The following is a 17875-nucleotide window of genomic DNA, read 5'->3' on the forward strand; positions in this document are numbered from 1 at the left end:
CTCATTTTAATGTGGACACTGGCCTAGTAATAGCTTCTGCTCTCCACCTTGTGTAATCTCATCATGTAGCTAAACAGAGCAGGTTGTAGCTTAAAATAGTCGAAATGGTTTATGACACAATTAATATAGCAAGTATATTGTGCCAACTAGTATGATAAAAGCTGTTTATTGTCCAGACTGGATATTCAGACTTTGAAGCTGATGTTACTCCAACACTGTTTCTCTTCATTGATCTGTCGGTTCTCTCCTGATGAAGAGGTGTATATTCCAGGGAAATCATATATTTGCAATATCAGCCCCTGACCTGTATTGTTTTCCTCACTGTAGTTTCTGTGGTTGCCCTGGTCACAGAGTGAGCCACGGCAGCAAGTTGAACCATCATAAACTCCAAATGCAGCAGCAAAGAGCTGTGCGCGTTCCCGAGAGCAGCAGCCGGCCTCCCTCTCTCCTTGCTGCCTCGGCTCCCGCTTGCTGTCTGAAAGCACCTTTTTAAATGTCTTCATCAAGACTTTATCAAAGAATAGGTATAGAAGACTATACATTTGTCCAGACATTCCACGCCAGCTTTCGGCACTTAACAAGACTCATTTCTGTTGGTACCAAAAAAGTATTGAGGTTTGATACCCAGCCATATGTAGGACAAGATTATCTTCATTCATGTGGCCTGCACCAGTAGACAGTAGCTTATAGCCATCCATTTTGAGGGTGGTTTAACTGTCACTCCAACCAGCACACCATCATTCTCACCCACTGGGGTGTTGATACACCATTTCTCACACGCTCATCTATCAGTACCAGACAGAGGCTGGATCCACTCACCGGTTTTAAGCTCCAGGGTCGAAGGCGGTTTATCATTATTCACAAAGCAGCCCACCCTGTATGTGTAGCAGAGGTGTGGGCCACTTACACCCTTTGTCATCTTGTAATGGTTGAAATTGTCTGGCCGTTTAAGGAATCCATCTGAAAAATAGTCCGCCAGTGCCAAACGCTCAGCCACTCCTTCGTGAAAATAGCCTGCGTGCTTACATAAGGTAGTGTAGATGCATCAAGGGGCAGCTAAGTGGCTGAATGTGTACAGGCCAAAAAAAAATGAGCCAAGGGAAGAAAAGCATGAGATCGTAGTGTGTAGATGTATGAGTGTATTCTGCCGGAGGGTTTATCAGCCAAAGCGGCTGTTATGACCCAAACAAAACATCTCTGTCTGAAACAAAATTTTACAACATGGCACAAAGCACTCTTTAAATCAATAGGACATTGAAAAATGTAATCTCTCCCTCCCTCTTCCTTGTTTTCTCTCTCTCTCTCACACATACACACTTTCCTTCCCTCTTTTCTCTTTCCACATGTACTGAGGTGTCTTAGGAGTGATAACTCATCATGACAGAACTCAATTTGGACGGAAGATGCAGCAAGGTGCTTTAGGTTGCAGCTTGCCGCCCACAATGGGAAAAGATGTCGGAAATGTTTCCACTATAAGGTCCAACCTCCTTTGTGTTGATGAGGTGTGTCCCACCCCCACTGCCAAAGCAAATTAGACCAAATCCTTAAATAAAGAAAACAACTTTGTTTGTTCCTTAATGTGGAAGGATTCCTGATATTAGTTTGTGAATTCGTCAGCGGGTGGAACGGAGCACTTCCAACTGGAGTCTCTGACTCAGGAGATGTTAAGTTTTGCCACACTTGGAAGATGGTGACAGGGCTTAGTCCATCCTCAGCGTTGATGGAACAACATGGAGGGACTAACTTTGCCAGCAGTTGCAGGTTTCAACTTCTGATTGCAATGACCTTTCTAGAATAATCACCATGAGCATTGGTGAAGCACCTTTTGTGTTTGCCGTGATGGCTTGCCTTTAGAGTTCACACTCTACGCAATGGAGGGAAAGGTAATTTACAGTGAACCGTTGCTTTTTCCTGTTGCACCCTCAATCCAGCTCTTTGTTTTCTTCTCTTCCCCTCCTCTGCTGTATGTCCAGGTGTTTGTGAAGGCACTCTTTGACTATGACCCTAAAGAGGACAAAGCCATCCCATGTAAGGAGGCTGGACTGGCCTTCAAGAAGGGCTCCATTCTTCAGATCATGAGCCAAGATGATGCAACCTGGTGGCAGGCCAAACACGAGGGGGAAGCCAATCCCCGTGCTGGCCTAATCCCATCCAAACAGTTTCAGGAGAGGTAAGAAACAACCCCAGCTAGATCAGCATGTCCTGTCTTGTGTTGCCTCTTAACAAGGCTGGCCCAACTGTCTTTACTGCTGTCACAGTCACACAAGTTTCACTCTCTGTCTCCCTCCCCCCTCCCTTCTTCTTCTTCTTCTTCTTCTTTTTTTTCTTGCTTCACACTGCCAAAATAGTCTGGATTTCCTCACAATGTCTGGCCCAAAATGAGTAATGACAGAAAATGATAGCGCTGGTACCGGTCCACTTTGGACGGCAAGTGGATGGAAAATCGCACATCAGTGTGCGCTCGGACGGCCGCACTTGATGTGCAACACAGAGCTCAGGAGGCTGGGGCAGTTTCTTGGCACCGTCCAAGAGCACCCGAGGAGGAAAAAAAACACACGCACACACACAAAAGAGGGAGGGAGGAGAGCAAAAGAAGAGAGAGAGAGCATTTCACAAACATTCATATTTAATCCTGCAGTTTTGTCAACAGCAAGTGTGTTTTTCCTTCACCCCCTCACTCCTTCGTCTCCCTTCTTTCACCCATCTCAGCTCACAGAATGAAACTCGTGGCTATTGAAGAGTGGGTTCTCTGTAGCGTAGCAGGGAGTGTTTATTATTTCCTATGCGGTCATGAAAACTGATGGGTTTATTGTGCCTTTTGTTTCACTTTTCCTCTCTTTCTTTATCCTCCTATCTCTTCTTCTAGGAGATTTGCACTGCCGCGACCTGTTGCGACTCTCCCGTTCCAGAAGACCTCTAGCCGACGATCATGTAAGTATATATTACCTGCTGTGATAGGCCCTAATAAACCAGAACATGACGGAGAGGCAATGCAGAGGAAGGGATACTAACAAACAATGAAAGTTAGGGATGTTGCTGAGGACTCATCTCTCCACTCTGAGGCCACTGCTGAAGTCTTCCGTACAGTTGCACTGCTTCATGCTTGTCATCAGAGGAAGTATTGTGTCTGGATTTACCTTCCTTCTTATTTTCCTGTCTGCTCCATGTTTCACTCGCTCAGTCTCTCTTTCAGTCTCTTGCCAGACTTTCTTGCCTCTGTCCACCTCTGCCTTTCCATGTGTTGATGTGGTCTAAGTCATGCAGGGGCTTTAATGCGAAGAAGGAGAAGATTTGCCCTCTGGAAAACCTCTCCGAGCCTTTACACCTTCCAGTCAAAACACCAGCCATGCTACCCATCCAGCTCACCTCTCCGCATCTCAGAGAGCCTAATGACGGATTAATGATCTGATGCTAGACCTACAGATGTGATGGAGGCTCGACGCTGCTCTCTGGAGCACATTAATTTACCTTATCATGCGAGCCTGAACAGTAACCCTAACCCTGGCCAGTCAGCGCAGCAAAGTTAGGGAGAATGCATCAGCAGGAGTACTTAGCAGAAATGTGATATAACAAGCTTGGATGTAGGGGATCAGAGATTGTTGATTGGCTTCATAATGAAGACAGAAGACATTAACCATGTTACACTAGAAAATGACAGCAACAGAAACAAATAGGGATGGCCTACAGACCCTGGTTTTAGGTTAAAGACTAGAAAAGAGGTTCATACTCTCACCAATACAGAGGGAAAGAGAATCATCACTACAGTTAAATGACAGCCTAATCTCTGAATAGAGGGCAATTCCAAACAGGGCTTTGATATTAATGGTGTGAGTGAACTTTATTGTCAAGTTTAGAATGACCAAGGTCAATGTTTTGAGATTTATGGTGCCACTGGTAACAGATTACATTTTAAAAGATTTAATAAAAACGCAGATAAGAATGTTATAAAATTGTCCTCTTTAGCCGCAGACCATGGATTTGCATTTGGCTTTTATGGTCATCAATGTAAAATCTTGTCAACATTTAGGAAGCAACTAATCAATTAAATCAAAATACTTAACTGTCTCATAAAACATTAAAGCCTGCCACTGCTCCATCAACAACAATTTTGACATAACAACAATGGTTGAATATCTTCGCCATCTCCACTCCCACCAGCCGCCAGAAAGAAATGAAGGCCTGAGGAGTGTGTAGTAGAGGTCTGCACAGCCCTGGCTTTTTAAGTCCCCATCTGCTCCGGCTGCTGTTTATGCCACAACCGTTTGTGCCCGCAGCAGGAATTTTCTCCTGCACCTGCCTGAAAAGCTCTATACGAGAGACATTAGCTATGATTTACAAACAGTTGCCAAATAGCAATTTGGTTTGTATATGGTGAGCTACAGTGCATAAACCGAAGGCTATCCAGCTGGCATCGTGACTGCGCATTACAATATGACTGCATGTGCCTGCCTGTAGCCATGAAGGAGGAAAACATGCTGCCAATATCTGCTGTGGGTCTTGCAGAACTTGTGGGCCAGCCCGCCCAACACAGAGACTTAAGTCTGCAGTTTACTGACATTGTGCACTTTACTTGATGTTTTTTTGCGATCATCAAAACTGAAAAAAGGAAACGAATGAATTCAGAAATTGTCCCTCATGCAGCTTAGGGCTGCCAAAGTGAACGTTTTATTAGTGCAGCTTCAACACCAAAGTAATAACAAAGACATTATCCCTTTGTCATAGTGTTTATTGCAAGTTATTCCACCACTTCTCAACAGTGAGCGCGTTCCCTGTATGTTACCTCATTGTTATTTACATCAGCAACAAGCTTATTTGCATAAAACTCTCTATATGACACATTCCTACACGCCTTTCCTGTCCTCGCTCCTTGCTTTGTCTTCATAGCTTTGCCTATATCATCATATTCATAAACACATATTTAGGCCTAGAGATTCAAACATATGAACCCTCAGAAAAATACACTACACTTGTACTTGGCTTTATAGGCCTGCTCTGGTCTCACAATGACCCCATTGAACCAAAAGCTAGTTCTTATTGGCCATATTTTTCACCGTAGATTACCACTTTGAGACGGACATGTCCATTTGACTACTTGTTTCCCTCAACATGGCAGTGAGCCCTTAATGTAACGTGACTCTTTCAATATGTAGCTCTGAAATAACCAACTGAGCTACGCTGACCACCTCTAAACTTAGCATTAGGCTCTTTTACCTCAGATTCAACCCCTCGGGTGAATTATGGATGTTGTCATTTCCTGGTTATGTTCAACCGCATACTGGCATACATGGAGCAGGATGGCCAAAAACAGCCTGCTAAAAAGTAAAAGACAGACAGTGCTGTACTGTTCCATTACTATTTCATTTTAATGGCCCAGTTCCTCTTATGAGTTATTTGATTTGTAACTCCACCCCCCCATTCACAGAGGGCAGGTGTAAAATGTAGTAGAGTCCGCTGTGGCCCCTACCAACGGAACATAAGTCTCCTTTTGACTGTAGCAATACTTTCTTCCTAATGTCATACATACTGTAAGGATTAGTTGTGTGTGCAGCAGCAGTAGTAGGAACTCCCTTGACATGGCCCTGTTAGGACTAGATGAATTACTGGGGAATGATAACAGTTCACTCTCTGTTCTTGTAGAGACACACACACACACACATTCATTTCCTGGTGTTCAAAATAAAAAAAACTCAATTAGAGAAAAATGTTGGAAAAGATGGTGAAAGAAGCAGTCGAGGGGTCACATTCGGTAGCAGATGTGGCCCTGTGGAGTGGTGGTGGCTGGGTCAAGAGAGATGGAGGGATACGAAGCTTGGATCCGTACATGCCGGACCGGCTGGGCCCCGGGGCCATAAACTACAACCTAATTGAAGGATACTGTGGAGACCCCGCTGTTACCGAGTGGAGGACGGAGGTGGTGATTGAGGAGGGGGTCCCTTTCTCTCTCTCTCTCTTTCCAGCCCGGGAGCTCCGTCGGCTGGAACAATATTGGTCTTGGCGAGGGGCTGCGGTGAGCATTGCTTAACCGTGTCCATTTACGCCTAACATTTGCAAGATATAAATAATCCCTTTCCTCATTTTTCTCTTGCTGCTTTCATGGATGCATTCCTCGGTTATGAAACTGATGTTTAAAGCGCCATCAGTTTCCCCGTTTAAGCCAATTATTAATCGGTACAGGGGTTATATAAATTTTTTGACATCTATAGTTGTCAACCTGGCCTACCTGGCTCCTCCCTTGTTACCCCCAAGCTCCCTTTCATCGATACCTGGCTCTTCTCCAGCTTCCCCATCTGTTCTCTCTGAACATACTAACGGCTCTCTGGGCTTTCTTACAGCATGTCTGTTCCTCTGTCTGACATGCAAACCTCTCCACTGTCTGATTGTTTGGTTTGGTTTGCAGTCTGCCAAACACGTGGACACACTTATCGCTCACCTTGGGGTCTTTCTACATCTCTCTCCATACATTACAGTGCAATCCCTCTTACTCTTGCTCCCTGTCTCTCCAGTGAGCGACTGAACCATTTTGAAATGGCGCCCGAGATTGGTCTTAAGTGGCCCTGAACCTGGCCCTGTGTTCAATTTATCCGCCCATTTCATTTTTCAGCTTAAACGCTTACAGACACGGGAGTAGATTTAGAAGCACAATGGGTGCAGAAGAAAAGTTCAATTTTATTCTCAAAGGTTAGGGCCAGATAACCCCGTGGAGACCACCCTTAAAGTTTTATAGATCAAGTTGTTATTTTTTCCCTTCACATTAAAACTCCCTGCATATTGGTTCATTGTCAGTAGACCAATTCTGAGTTACTTGTAACATTTTGTAATATATAAAGTCTGCTTTTTAACACAGACCAGTGCTGCTCTGTCTTTCTTTTACTCCATATTCTGACTTTGAATAATCAGCTCTACATTTGAAGGCCAAAAGATGCATGACCAAGATCTCATTCTGTGTCATCTGGAAAATTCCACTGGTCTCATGTTGGTTGTTTAAAAAAGAGAGAGATATAGCGAGCAAGAGAGAAAGTGACAGCGTCCAGTTTGTTCAAGGAGAAGGCCATCTGTATGCTGGCTGGCTGCAAGGGTGACATCAGCTCATAACTCAAGGCCATTTACAGGGTGCTGACTAGGGGTCATTCTTTGTCTCTTCCTCCGTCGTAAGGAGATAGCTGAAACATTTTCTAGCAGCCATGCAGTACTGACACTCTACTGGATGGTCGACTGCGCCAGATATAATCCATACAGCTCCATAGCCAAGCCAAGATACCGACAATCTTGTGCGACTCTAATTGGTAGTATGACTTTGCTGCCTCGGGTTGCCAAATTGGATGTTCATTTATACTCTTGTGGTGAGGATAACAATAGCAAGGATGGGTTTGATGATAACCTACTATTCAACATTTCACCAAGATCACTCTAGTCCCCAACTGCAAAATCCAACTAACTAACTTGTGTCACTGCCACATTTATTTGGAGAGGTAAAAAACGGTAAAATGAATACCCAGACCATTGTAAATATCACAGTTTACACACTGACTTCTTGTTCAACTTGGACCCACCATACCTACCGTTGTTGTGCACATGCAGTTTTCTTGTGCAATGAAGGATTGAAGGGATTTCAATTTTGGGGGGATCTCTCTTTTGGTTTTATTTTCATATAAATTGGTTTAGATACCAACCCACTGATGGTTTAGATAATCTGGCTGAACTGTTGTTTACAACCTGTCTGATTGTTTGACCGTTCGAGTTTCTTTCCCCATTGGACCTAGTGGGGATGTCGTCATGTTTCCAGATCTTAGCAATTACTATGGTGTGTACAATGCTATCATTACCAATAAAAATGACAAAAATAAGACCCAAGTTATAATAAACTGGAATTATCCTTTAACAAACAGTACATCCACTCCTGTCGCTCTTTTTACCATCCATCCTTTCCTTTCATTCCAACACTACCCTCATCTCACCCCTTCTGTCATCCTCTGTGGTGAATCTTTGGTATGTGGGCGACATGTGATATACCCCTAAGCGTGTGTCCCTTTCCAGGGGGTGAGTCGGCCATGAAGCATCGAGTAAGGCTGGTTGGCTGACTGGTACACTGGATGACTGCACACTGAGAATGTCTGCGAAAGTCGGCGGCCACAATCTGGGCGGCCATGGCTCCCTGTGCTCAGTAAATGATAGGCTTGGCTGCCACCATCACTGCAGGCCTGGCTGTCCACATATACTCACATCAGATCATGACTTCAGCTCTTTCTCACCACTCTCAAAATGTTTCTTTGGGCAGGGGGGTGAAATGCACTCTCGGAAAAGGCAACGGACAAAGTTTTGCTTACACCATTTAAGCATTCTCAGATAGGCCGTGCCCTGTCGATTTACATTCTGTAGTGTTATTGCATGGTGTTTCATTAGACTAGGAATGTTAGTGTACAAGATCTTTAGGCAATGCAAACCATTCCTGTGGCAGATAGGCACCAGATGAAAGCTTTCAGAGTGTGATAAGGGCAGCACTTGGAAGGATTTTAGATATCTTTATCATTCTCATATTGTCCTTGTTGTTTCCTCTTTCAAGTTTCTCTTGCCCCTGTCTTCCCCCTCTACAATTACCTCTCATCCTACTCAAAATGTGGTTACGGTGGTGGTTCAACTTAAAATGTCACATTACAACGGGAGGAGGGCAAAATTAGTAGGAACATTGCCATGAACACATGTGAAACAAGATGTCAGATAAAGGCAGACACATTTGGCTCCACACTTCAAAACAATCACCGCTCTCAGGTCTGATGTTTCTAGCACGAAACAGTCTTTGCAGTGATCGGTCCTGACTGCTGTTTTGGCTAGTCATTAACTCTGGGAAATGAACACGGTGCTGTAAGGCAAGCCCTATGTTGTGGTATATGGTGTTATGTATGTTTTGATTTAACCTTGTTTGGCAAAAATGGGAACATGTGAAGGGGCGGAAGAATCTATAAGTGCCTCCAAATGTTCACGGCATTTTAAATCAAACACACACAGATGCTGCATCGCTACCATTTTGAAACCATCATCTTATAGTTGTTTGGATGGCGCTGGAGTAATTTCAAAAGCTATTTTGAATTGAAATGAACCGCCTTACTGTAAAACACATTCCTGTTTCAAGATTCTAAGTCAGAATGGTCCCTTTAGTATTTTGGTCTGAACTCCAGAGCAATGTATCAATATTAAGTAGCCCTTTGGAGGCATTTGAATCTAAATATGTTTCTTTCTGTGAAGTCACAGTGGATGCACCACAGACATGTACCACAGACTGTGTCTCACTAGGTAACAATGGCTATAAATGTCTTCTATCAAAATAGAAACAGTAGAAATGTTATTTAGTAGAACGTGAACGTTCATTCTTATAGTTTGATAAATAGTTTGATGAAAATATCTGAACTCAAGGTCCATTTTACAAAATTTTTTCTGAGCTTTCAACCGCATCTCACAGAGGTCCAATTACTAGCTTTTTTTCTGAGCTTTCAACTGCATCTCATGGTCTTCATCAGTGAAGGGAGTTTACTCTGCTGTCATCACATAACAGGGACAGAACTTCGGTTCGGGGTCTCCCTCCAAAGTTCCATACTTTGTTCATGTGATGACAACTGAGCCATCTCCATGACAACTGAGCATACTTGATCACACTGATGAAGACTATGAGTTGCAGTCGAAAGCTTCGGAAAAAGGAAGTGGACCTTGAGTTAAGATTTTTTTTTTTCTTGTCAAATTAATATAGTAATTTTACTTTTAGACACAATAGCGATAACCACAGAGTAATTGATGTAATCGTATAGTAGTAGAGCTGAGCAAATTTCACAAACATTAAAAAATGAAATAGAATTATGAGCTATTTCAATTTTGTATGAGAAATTACTCAACTCACAACAATATTTTAATATGGATTTGTCACAGTATTGTGTACTAGTATACTTCTAACACAGATACGCAAACCAACTTTACTGTAGCTCAAATTAGAAAGAAATTAAGATGTTAACTCTTGTTTTTGTCATTTGTCTGTCTTTTTGCTTTTCTAAGATGATGTGGCTGTAGATTTTGGTAGGTTTCTTCTTCTTATTCTCTCATCATGTCCCACTTACCTTTTGTAATGTTACCTAACTATGACTCATTTCTATTCCTTGCTTCTATTGCACTCACAGCTGAGGAGATCGAAGGTACTACTTGTCTGACATTTCCCATTGAATAGGACTTTACTGATAGGTCACTGGCTGATAGTGTTGCAATACACAAACGATAAAACTATTTGTGATTAGTTCCCTCAATTTGTGTGTGTAATGAAAGGTCTACCTCTCACCTCTGCTCTCCATCCTTCTTGTTTTCATTTGGGCTGTCTTCTCATGTCAAACCTAATCACCCTTAAAGACTTCCCTGTCAATTTCTCCTCTAAAAACTGTGGAGAGTTTTCAGGTTATTGGCTCTTGCATTGTACAAAGCCTCATCTTTCACCAGCTAACTTTCATTGGAGTGGACATCGTTTGGACAATCATTCCTTCATATGTACAACTCCAGTAATCTTGCACCTGCCGAACTCACTCATAATACTAAATTATTCATAGACTCAAAAACATCCAAAGCAATGGCCAGGGATGTAGTGGATTGTAAACCTAAATTCAGTTTATGCAAATTAATATTTTAATTAATTATTTGAAGAATAGGGTTTATTCGCATTTTTGTTGGAGTAAATTCACAGTATTATTTTTTATAAGGAAGAACATTTTGTTTATGTTGGTAATGATGATCATTGGCTGAAGGTCATAGTTAACCTCTCTTCTTTTTTCTTTTATCTCTACATCAGTGGCTATCACTCTGGACAAAGTGAACATAATTAACTAAAACTCTACCATCATGAATAACAAAAAAAAAATCTGTCTTGTTAACTGTACCTGTATGTATTTCTATGGACTTGTCCTTTTACCTTTCCAGTCTGTGGTTAGAGGGGTAGGTGCCTTTTGCTCTCATGTCTGACTATTCTCTTTAACATGATGTTGTGCCTCTCTTCTGGCTTCTCCTTTCTTTCTCTTCTCATCACCAGAGGATGCTGACTATTGTAGCGGATTCCACCTAGGTGAGAGATGTTGTCGTCTTCTCTTCCTTTTGTCCTCTGCCCTCTTGATGTGGCCATTTCATCGATGCGGTGAAGACAGTGGCCAAGACTGTGTTAGATATACATGCTTCTCTCCATTCTCTATTAATGCTTCCCTGACACTTTTAGCCCTTCCTCCATAGATCACCCTTTGTAGTCCATGCCATGTTACATGTTACCTGTTTTTCATAATGTGCTTGACATATTCTTTTAAAGCCCAGGGTGATTTTAGTACAACTGATTCAACTTGGCCTCCCATGTAAAAACACAAAGAGTAGGTCTGTAGTGGTACACTAGCCTACGGTGTGCTATTTCTGCTCCCTTGCTGACAGAATGAGTGCACTGGCAGATCATGTCATGGATTTGCAGAATGTAGTAGTTATCCTGTTCTGCCTCTGCTGTGGGTCTGAAGACATCTTTGAGAATGGTTCTGGATGGATTTAAAGGACAGCTTGTTTTCCACGTTTTGTTCTGGAGGTCCGGCTGAGGGCCAGTCTCGTTGATGTGGTCCTGGTCAGTTTAATGACAATTACCGTGGCCTGCTTTTGGTTCTGCAGCCCTTTCCAGAAAGCTGCTTCCAATTCTCTGTCTTGTACAGAAAATGTTCCCCATCATGTTTTTATTACCACTGTCATTTTCCCGACAAATCATAAGGTATCGTCCCTCTGGAGGACCACAGGCCATACTAGCTGGCTCATACACAAATCCTCTGTCTGTCTATCTCCCTTTTTCTTTCGTTTCTGTCTCCTTATTTCTTTCTCTGTTTCTCGTCCTCTTTCTATCCCATTCTGTCTATATTCAGATGTTAAGGTCAAGAGGTGAACTGGCCTCAGAGCTTTCCTTGCACACTACACCGTTTAAACTCAAGATTTCACAGGATATCCAGTGCACACGCAAGTTTATAAATACTGAGTTTGAGCCATGTCTGCCAAGCTCAATCAGGGTCACTTCCCAAGGCCGTAATGCCAAACACCAGTCCATTTTTTCCACTCCTCTCTGTCCCCTTCAGGCTTGCCCTTACTGTCACCCTCCATGAGGTCAATGACCTCAGCCTCTCCTCTTCCTCCACGATACCCAAACAACATCCAGCACTCTAGTGGGTTAGCAGCATTTCTCGACTCCAGCAGCCCAGAACGAGGTTTAACTGAAATGAGAGAACCTCAGGAGGAGGAGAAGAAAAAAATTGTGAGTTATAATAACATCTTCTCTATGAGAGTACTTGCTGCATGGCTTTTCAGCCTGTTGGATGTGGTTGTATGATTTAGAGTTGGCCCGTCCCTAACAGTTTGAAATCCTAGAACTTACAGATGCTTTTGCAATGCTACTGAAGTTGCATGGAGAAATAAAGGAGGTGGTGGGAGGGGGTAGGCAGTTGTTGTCCTTAGTTTTTGGTTTGTTTTCCCTTCATGCCTCTCTCAGTGATGCAACGTCTGTAAGGTCCTATGCCAAAAGCGATCCTTGAGCACAACTAGAGCACGAGGAAGAAAACTGCATCCAATGATGTCTTCTTATTGGGCCTTTCTAGAAAGCAGTGGCTCATTTTTTGTGTAGAAGACGAACCGAGAGATACGTTTTTTCAGGTGATCTGTCAGTGCACTCAGCTTGAGTGACAGCTAGAAAATCCGTACGCTTGCATCGTGATATGGATACGTAGTCACGGTGACACTTCACATCACTAACATAATCCCAAAAATCCAAAAGTCACACACCAAACATCCAGAGAGAAAGACAGACAGATGGATGGATGGAGGGCAAGCATGAAGCTCCAAATCAGTTAAAGCTGAACGAACGGGTGCTGGGATATCCATCAGCCCCTCACAATCCAATTATGTCCAATTTATGGAAAAAATGGAAAAGCGTTATAAACTGAAGTAAAAAACGCTCCATTTCCAAAATGAGATGAGTTCATCAGGCTGCAGGTTCAATAGTTGTGGATGTGCAGGAGCCAATACATTGAGTTAGTGAGTGAGTTTTTCCCCCTATCTTGATCCAAACAGGGAGGAAACTTACTTTATAAGATTGAAATGATACGCATTTTAATGGATATCCAACATTTAGATACAATCAGAGCAGGTATACGCACTGGTTTGACAGGTGTGCTTTTATCAGCAACCAACCATTCCAGTTTAAAGAGCTGGAAAAGAGATGTGGAATATCCTTGACTGTGGCTTTGTTGTAGAGCATCTTCTCCATCTGAACATCCGACTGTTGAGACAAACAGGAAAGCAGGCATTTAGTACTTTTGGCACTCAGAGGCCCCTTTTGGCATGTTGAAAGTGGCTTCAAGGACTCCAGAAGAAGCAGAAGTACTTGTGTGTGTGTGTGTGAGTGGGGTTTTTTTGGGTTTTGTTTTGCCAACACACAAAGCATCAGGCATCGTTTTGAGACGAGACATTCCTGAGCCCAAAGAGCTGTGGGATAAGACGGAGGGGAAAAACAAATAGCGCTCGACACAAATGGACCTCTTGCAGCCAAAGGTCTAGAGCCCTATTCCACCGTATAAGCCTGTAACACTTGGGTTGGGTACCAGTTTCCAAGTGCTTGGTGCAAGCGCCGTGGAAACTACTTCCAGAATGTTTTCTCCCCAGATAACACTCTAATAAGTTCACCACCCTGGACTTCTACACGCACATATTTCAAATGTCACACCCACAATCTTCGCCTTTTGCTTTCATTGTGTTTATCAGTAGGAGGAGTGAAGTACATCAGCTTGAAATTTGACTGAAACTTGCTTCGTTAACATCCCTCAAGTCCAGAGGTTGGGTCGGGTACTGTATGTATACACCATTGTAATCTCGTCCAGAAATAGTTAGATGTTTGATACAATCAATGGAGCCCACTTTACTGCTGTACCATAATCATTTTCACAGATGCCTGTTAGCAGTTGTGTGGAAGGAGCATTTGAAGGACACACACCTGTCTGTCTGGATATGTCCACTGACTTCTTTTCACTTGCTGTCCTTCTCCTCTCCTCTCCTGATTCCTTTCCTCTCCAGATTCTTCTCCTCTTCTCTCCTGATTGCTCTCCTCATTGCTCTCCTCTCCCTATTCCTCTCATTTCCCTTCCCGATTCCTCTCCTCTGCTTTCCTCTCCCTATTCCACTCCTCTCCCCTCCTGATTCCTCTCTTCTCCTGATTCCTCTTCCCATCTGATTCCTTTCCCGATTCCTCTCATTTCACCTCCCGATTCTTCTCCTCTCCTCGAAACCTTCCTGAATCCTCTGGTGGCAGTTTACAGTACATTATGTTGGCCCATAGTGACATGGCTCAACTTCTGTCTTTACAAATCAAATCTCCAGAATTCTGGGAATGTTTTGCCTTGACAGTCTAGCATGCTTCCTTGTATTATGCAAGCAAAGCAAATTGGTGATAAATCAAACAGAGCAGTCCTTCTGTCTACCCCATGCTTTTGTATTTTTGTCATTATGAGCAGCAACACTCCTCTTCCTTTTATTTACTGTTGGGGTAATAATGGCTGACAGTGTGGAAAGCTTCCTCCACCCCCGTAGTTGCCTACCATCAGCCTTCCTCATCCCTTCCAACCAAGCCAGTAATGGGCAGGCATAATGAGCCCGAGAGAGCCGGTAATGCTTCCCACATTTGGTGCCCATGAACGGGACTAAGTGTTACAGCGTTAAACCGCAGCATGCGGCATCGAGCCCGAGAGCATAATACTCACTTAATCCCCAGCTGCCATGCCTGGTTAATTCCATAGATGTCGTCTCCATTAGTCCAGAGAAGAGAGGGCCCCCACCGGGAGAGCCAGGATGACACTGGAGCTGTCAGCACGATCTCCTGTAGTTAGGCCATGGGCCCCAGACGCCGGCCCTCATTGCACTGGGGCCTCACAACAGGTGGTTTCACTATGAGCCTTTTCCTCTTAGCATCACTGCACTTTTTCTCTCTAGCTCTCTGCACAAAATGAAGTTTGATTGGAGGGAAAATGGCAGTAATTTTTTATTCTTCTCCAAGTTGTCATCTCGCTGATCGCCTACGCGTGGTGTCTGGAAGACCTGATGCTTGTATTGTTCTCAGGCTTCTCCTCTTTCAAACACCCATTGGCAAATGCAAGATTTAAGTCTATTTGAGTCATCTGTTATTTTTTTTTTTTTTTATGAACATTTGTCTTACTACACTGTACTTTTTCTTTCTTTTACAGTGGTAACCATTTCTTTTACAGGTGTGGATTTGTAGCAATTCACAGGATGTTAGTGTCCGAGTGGGCAGTTTGTATTCACAGTTTGCACAGGCCTCCGGGCGCTTTCTTTACGCACATGCTGAATTTCCTACGTGGCTGTTAGATATTATCACTGTGGAAAATGGGCTTGAAGGACTGCTGGCGACTTCCAAGCAATTGTGTGTGTGTCTGTGTGTGTGCGTAGTCACAGCTTGTGTTTACACTGTGTTAAATATGCTCATCTTTTTTTCCTCATCTTTTTTTTTTCATGTTTCTGTTTTACTGAAAGAACTTTGAATCAAAGTATGTGTGTGTGTGTGTGAGAGAGAGAGAGTGAGAGACAGACAGACAGACAGTGTTGCAGTTGCAGTTTTGGCAATTACCCAGTCACAGCCTGGTGCACACCATTAGGAGGTGAATGTGTGTGGGACTTAAGCAAGGAAACTTTAACTCCATACCCCAAGACACACAACGCTCTTTTGCAGAAAAACACACCAGGACTTTGCCACTACTCAGCTCTCATTCCAGGGAAATTCAAAACAGAACTATTGTCAACAAATTTGATTTGACTTGTCAAAACATTAAATGACGTATTGGAGCTCTGTGCCACACATATCATACATTCCTTTTCTACTAGTAAGCCTTATGCTTGGATCATCCTGTGACAAACATGTTGGTGTTCCAGCATACCCAAGGCTTTTCATGACAAACAGACAGGCTTTCTTCATTTGAACAGGACTTGAATCATTCCTTAATTCTGGATCAAATAAATTTCCATCCCCTCTGTCTAATTCAGTCTCCATCAGTACTGAGGATGAGATGGTTGTTGGGGGTTTTTGGTGAGGAGATGGGGTGCTGCTCGCTGCTGCATGAGGCTTTAATTTATTTACCCTTAGGCAGCGCTAGAGGGGAGGGCAGGAGAATTCTCCCCATTTTTTGGATTAAGTGGTCTAGAAAGGTTTAAGTGATCTTGAGGGCCACTAGATTACTGAAGGAGGAGATTTATATTAACTGTTGAGCCTCATAATGAAACCCTGGCCTGTGCACCTGCCTGTCCTGTGGAAAGTAGCGGAGATTGCCCATGGCCTGAGCCAATGTGATGGCAGCTTGTCATACTCTAAGACCGATAGAATAAATGACTTTACTAGTATTACTTAAAGCCTAATTAGCCAGTAGTGTGTTTACATTGTGATAAAAGATTGACGAGAGTGGGGTTTTTGTAATGATATCAACCCTTGTGGATATTGGTTACAGTTTGATGTCTTTACAGGAGAAATGCAGATGAGCGGTGCATGTTTTCCACTGTGTGGCAGGGGCTAATACACCCTGGGTGGGGGTAGGAGGGGTGAGGGTGCTGAATGAGTAGATTAACCACAAGAGAAATGGCACAGACAACGAAAGCCGCAACTTGCCCACAGTGGAACAAAGTCTGCCCTAAATGTTCAATGTAACACTATATTCAGTACTCGGGTGCGAGTGTACACTCGTACATATGCACAAGCTCATGCAAAAACATTCTTATTCTGCTCCAGTGACTTACAGTGTGTTTCATTTGTAACTCAACATAGGTCTGTAGCTTCGTCCCTTATTAAGCAACTGTTTGGAAAAGAACAAGCTGAGATGAATGCAGTCTCTTTCTCTTTGCTGCATGTCTGCACAGTGGTTTGAAAATGTTGTGGAAAGTATTAAGGGGGCGGGTATCAGGAGCTGTTTCAACTCCATATTCTTCTCTCAGTCCATAATTTTCATGCTGCCTTAATCTTACTTGGGCATCTTGCATCATATTTTTGAGTTCATTAATTACTGATTTAAAAACTGAAATAATGAAAGAGAAGGCTGAATGCAACCCATGACTGTAAGCAAAAATAGGATATTAGATGTCCTGGGTTCTGGAGATTTACCTCTTTTTAGGTTTAGCCAACATCTGTCATAAATATGAAACTGTAGTCCTCAAATTAGGGTTAAATGTCTCCTTTTGATACTGTAGTAGATCATCAGATCAAGGCGTGCGCACTCCAGGATCAGTATGTTAACAAGCCTTTGTGACGCCAGTCCAAGGACACTGCGCGCGCCATAAACCAATCAGAGATGACGGTTGTTGTAAAGTGACCTGTACACACGGGGAAACTGTCTCTTTGTGGCCAGCCAAAGATCACTACAAGACACACACATACATAGGCACACACATACCTCACCACTGTCTGAAATTGCAATGTGAATGAACTGCAAATCATAGCCTGACAGTTATGTGAACAACCACTAACTAGCAGTGAATTCATATACTGTAGCAGTCAATTACATGAAATGAGCATAGTTTCTTCTGTTTCACACAATGAACTCTTAGCGAGACCACAAGATTCAATACTAGGATGAGTTATTCCTACCTTGATTAAAAGGAAATATAGTTGATGAGAAAACATCCAATAATTTTTTGTATAGCTTTTCACAAATGTAAAAGCCTTAAAACCTCACCACAGTTGTCAAGAGATACTGTATTATATGTATGCACAAAAGAAGAAAAATTTAAATCCACAACATGTCACCAGGGGAAAATGTGAATAAAGTGTTTGAGTGTGATATCCAGGGAAACTGTT

At 43.0% G+C, this 17875-nt stretch overlaps 1 protein-coding gene across 5 annotated transcripts in view; it reads left to right on the plus strand.

Moving 5' to 3' along the window:
* Window positions 1-17875, plus strand: part of mpp7a (MAGUK p55 scaffold protein 7a) — a 151008-nt gene that overhangs the window by 109496 nt on the left and 23637 nt on the right. For 3 of the 5 annotated variants that reach the window (XM_044175977.1, XM_044175978.1, XM_044175981.1), the window contains 5 exons: window positions 1974-2170; window positions 2867-2931; window positions 10039-10059; window positions 10161-10175; window positions 11054-11086. In XM_044175977.1, the coding sequence (XP_044031912.1) occupies window positions 1974-2170; window positions 2867-2931; window positions 10039-10059; window positions 10161-10175; window positions 11054-11086 (331 nt within the window). The remainder of the gene's footprint in view (window positions 1-1973; window positions 2171-2866; window positions 2932-10038; window positions 10060-10160; window positions 10176-11053; window positions 11087-17875) is intronic. The other 2 variants (XM_044175979.1, XM_044175980.1) reach the window with 2 other exon arrangements.

Source organism: Siniperca chuatsi, linkage group LG19, assembly GCF_020085105.1.
Source record: "Siniperca chuatsi isolate FFG_IHB_CAS linkage group LG19, ASM2008510v1, whole genome shotgun sequence".
NCBI classification, from domain to species: domain Eukaryota; kingdom Metazoa; phylum Chordata; class Actinopteri; order Centrarchiformes; family Sinipercidae; genus Siniperca; species Siniperca chuatsi.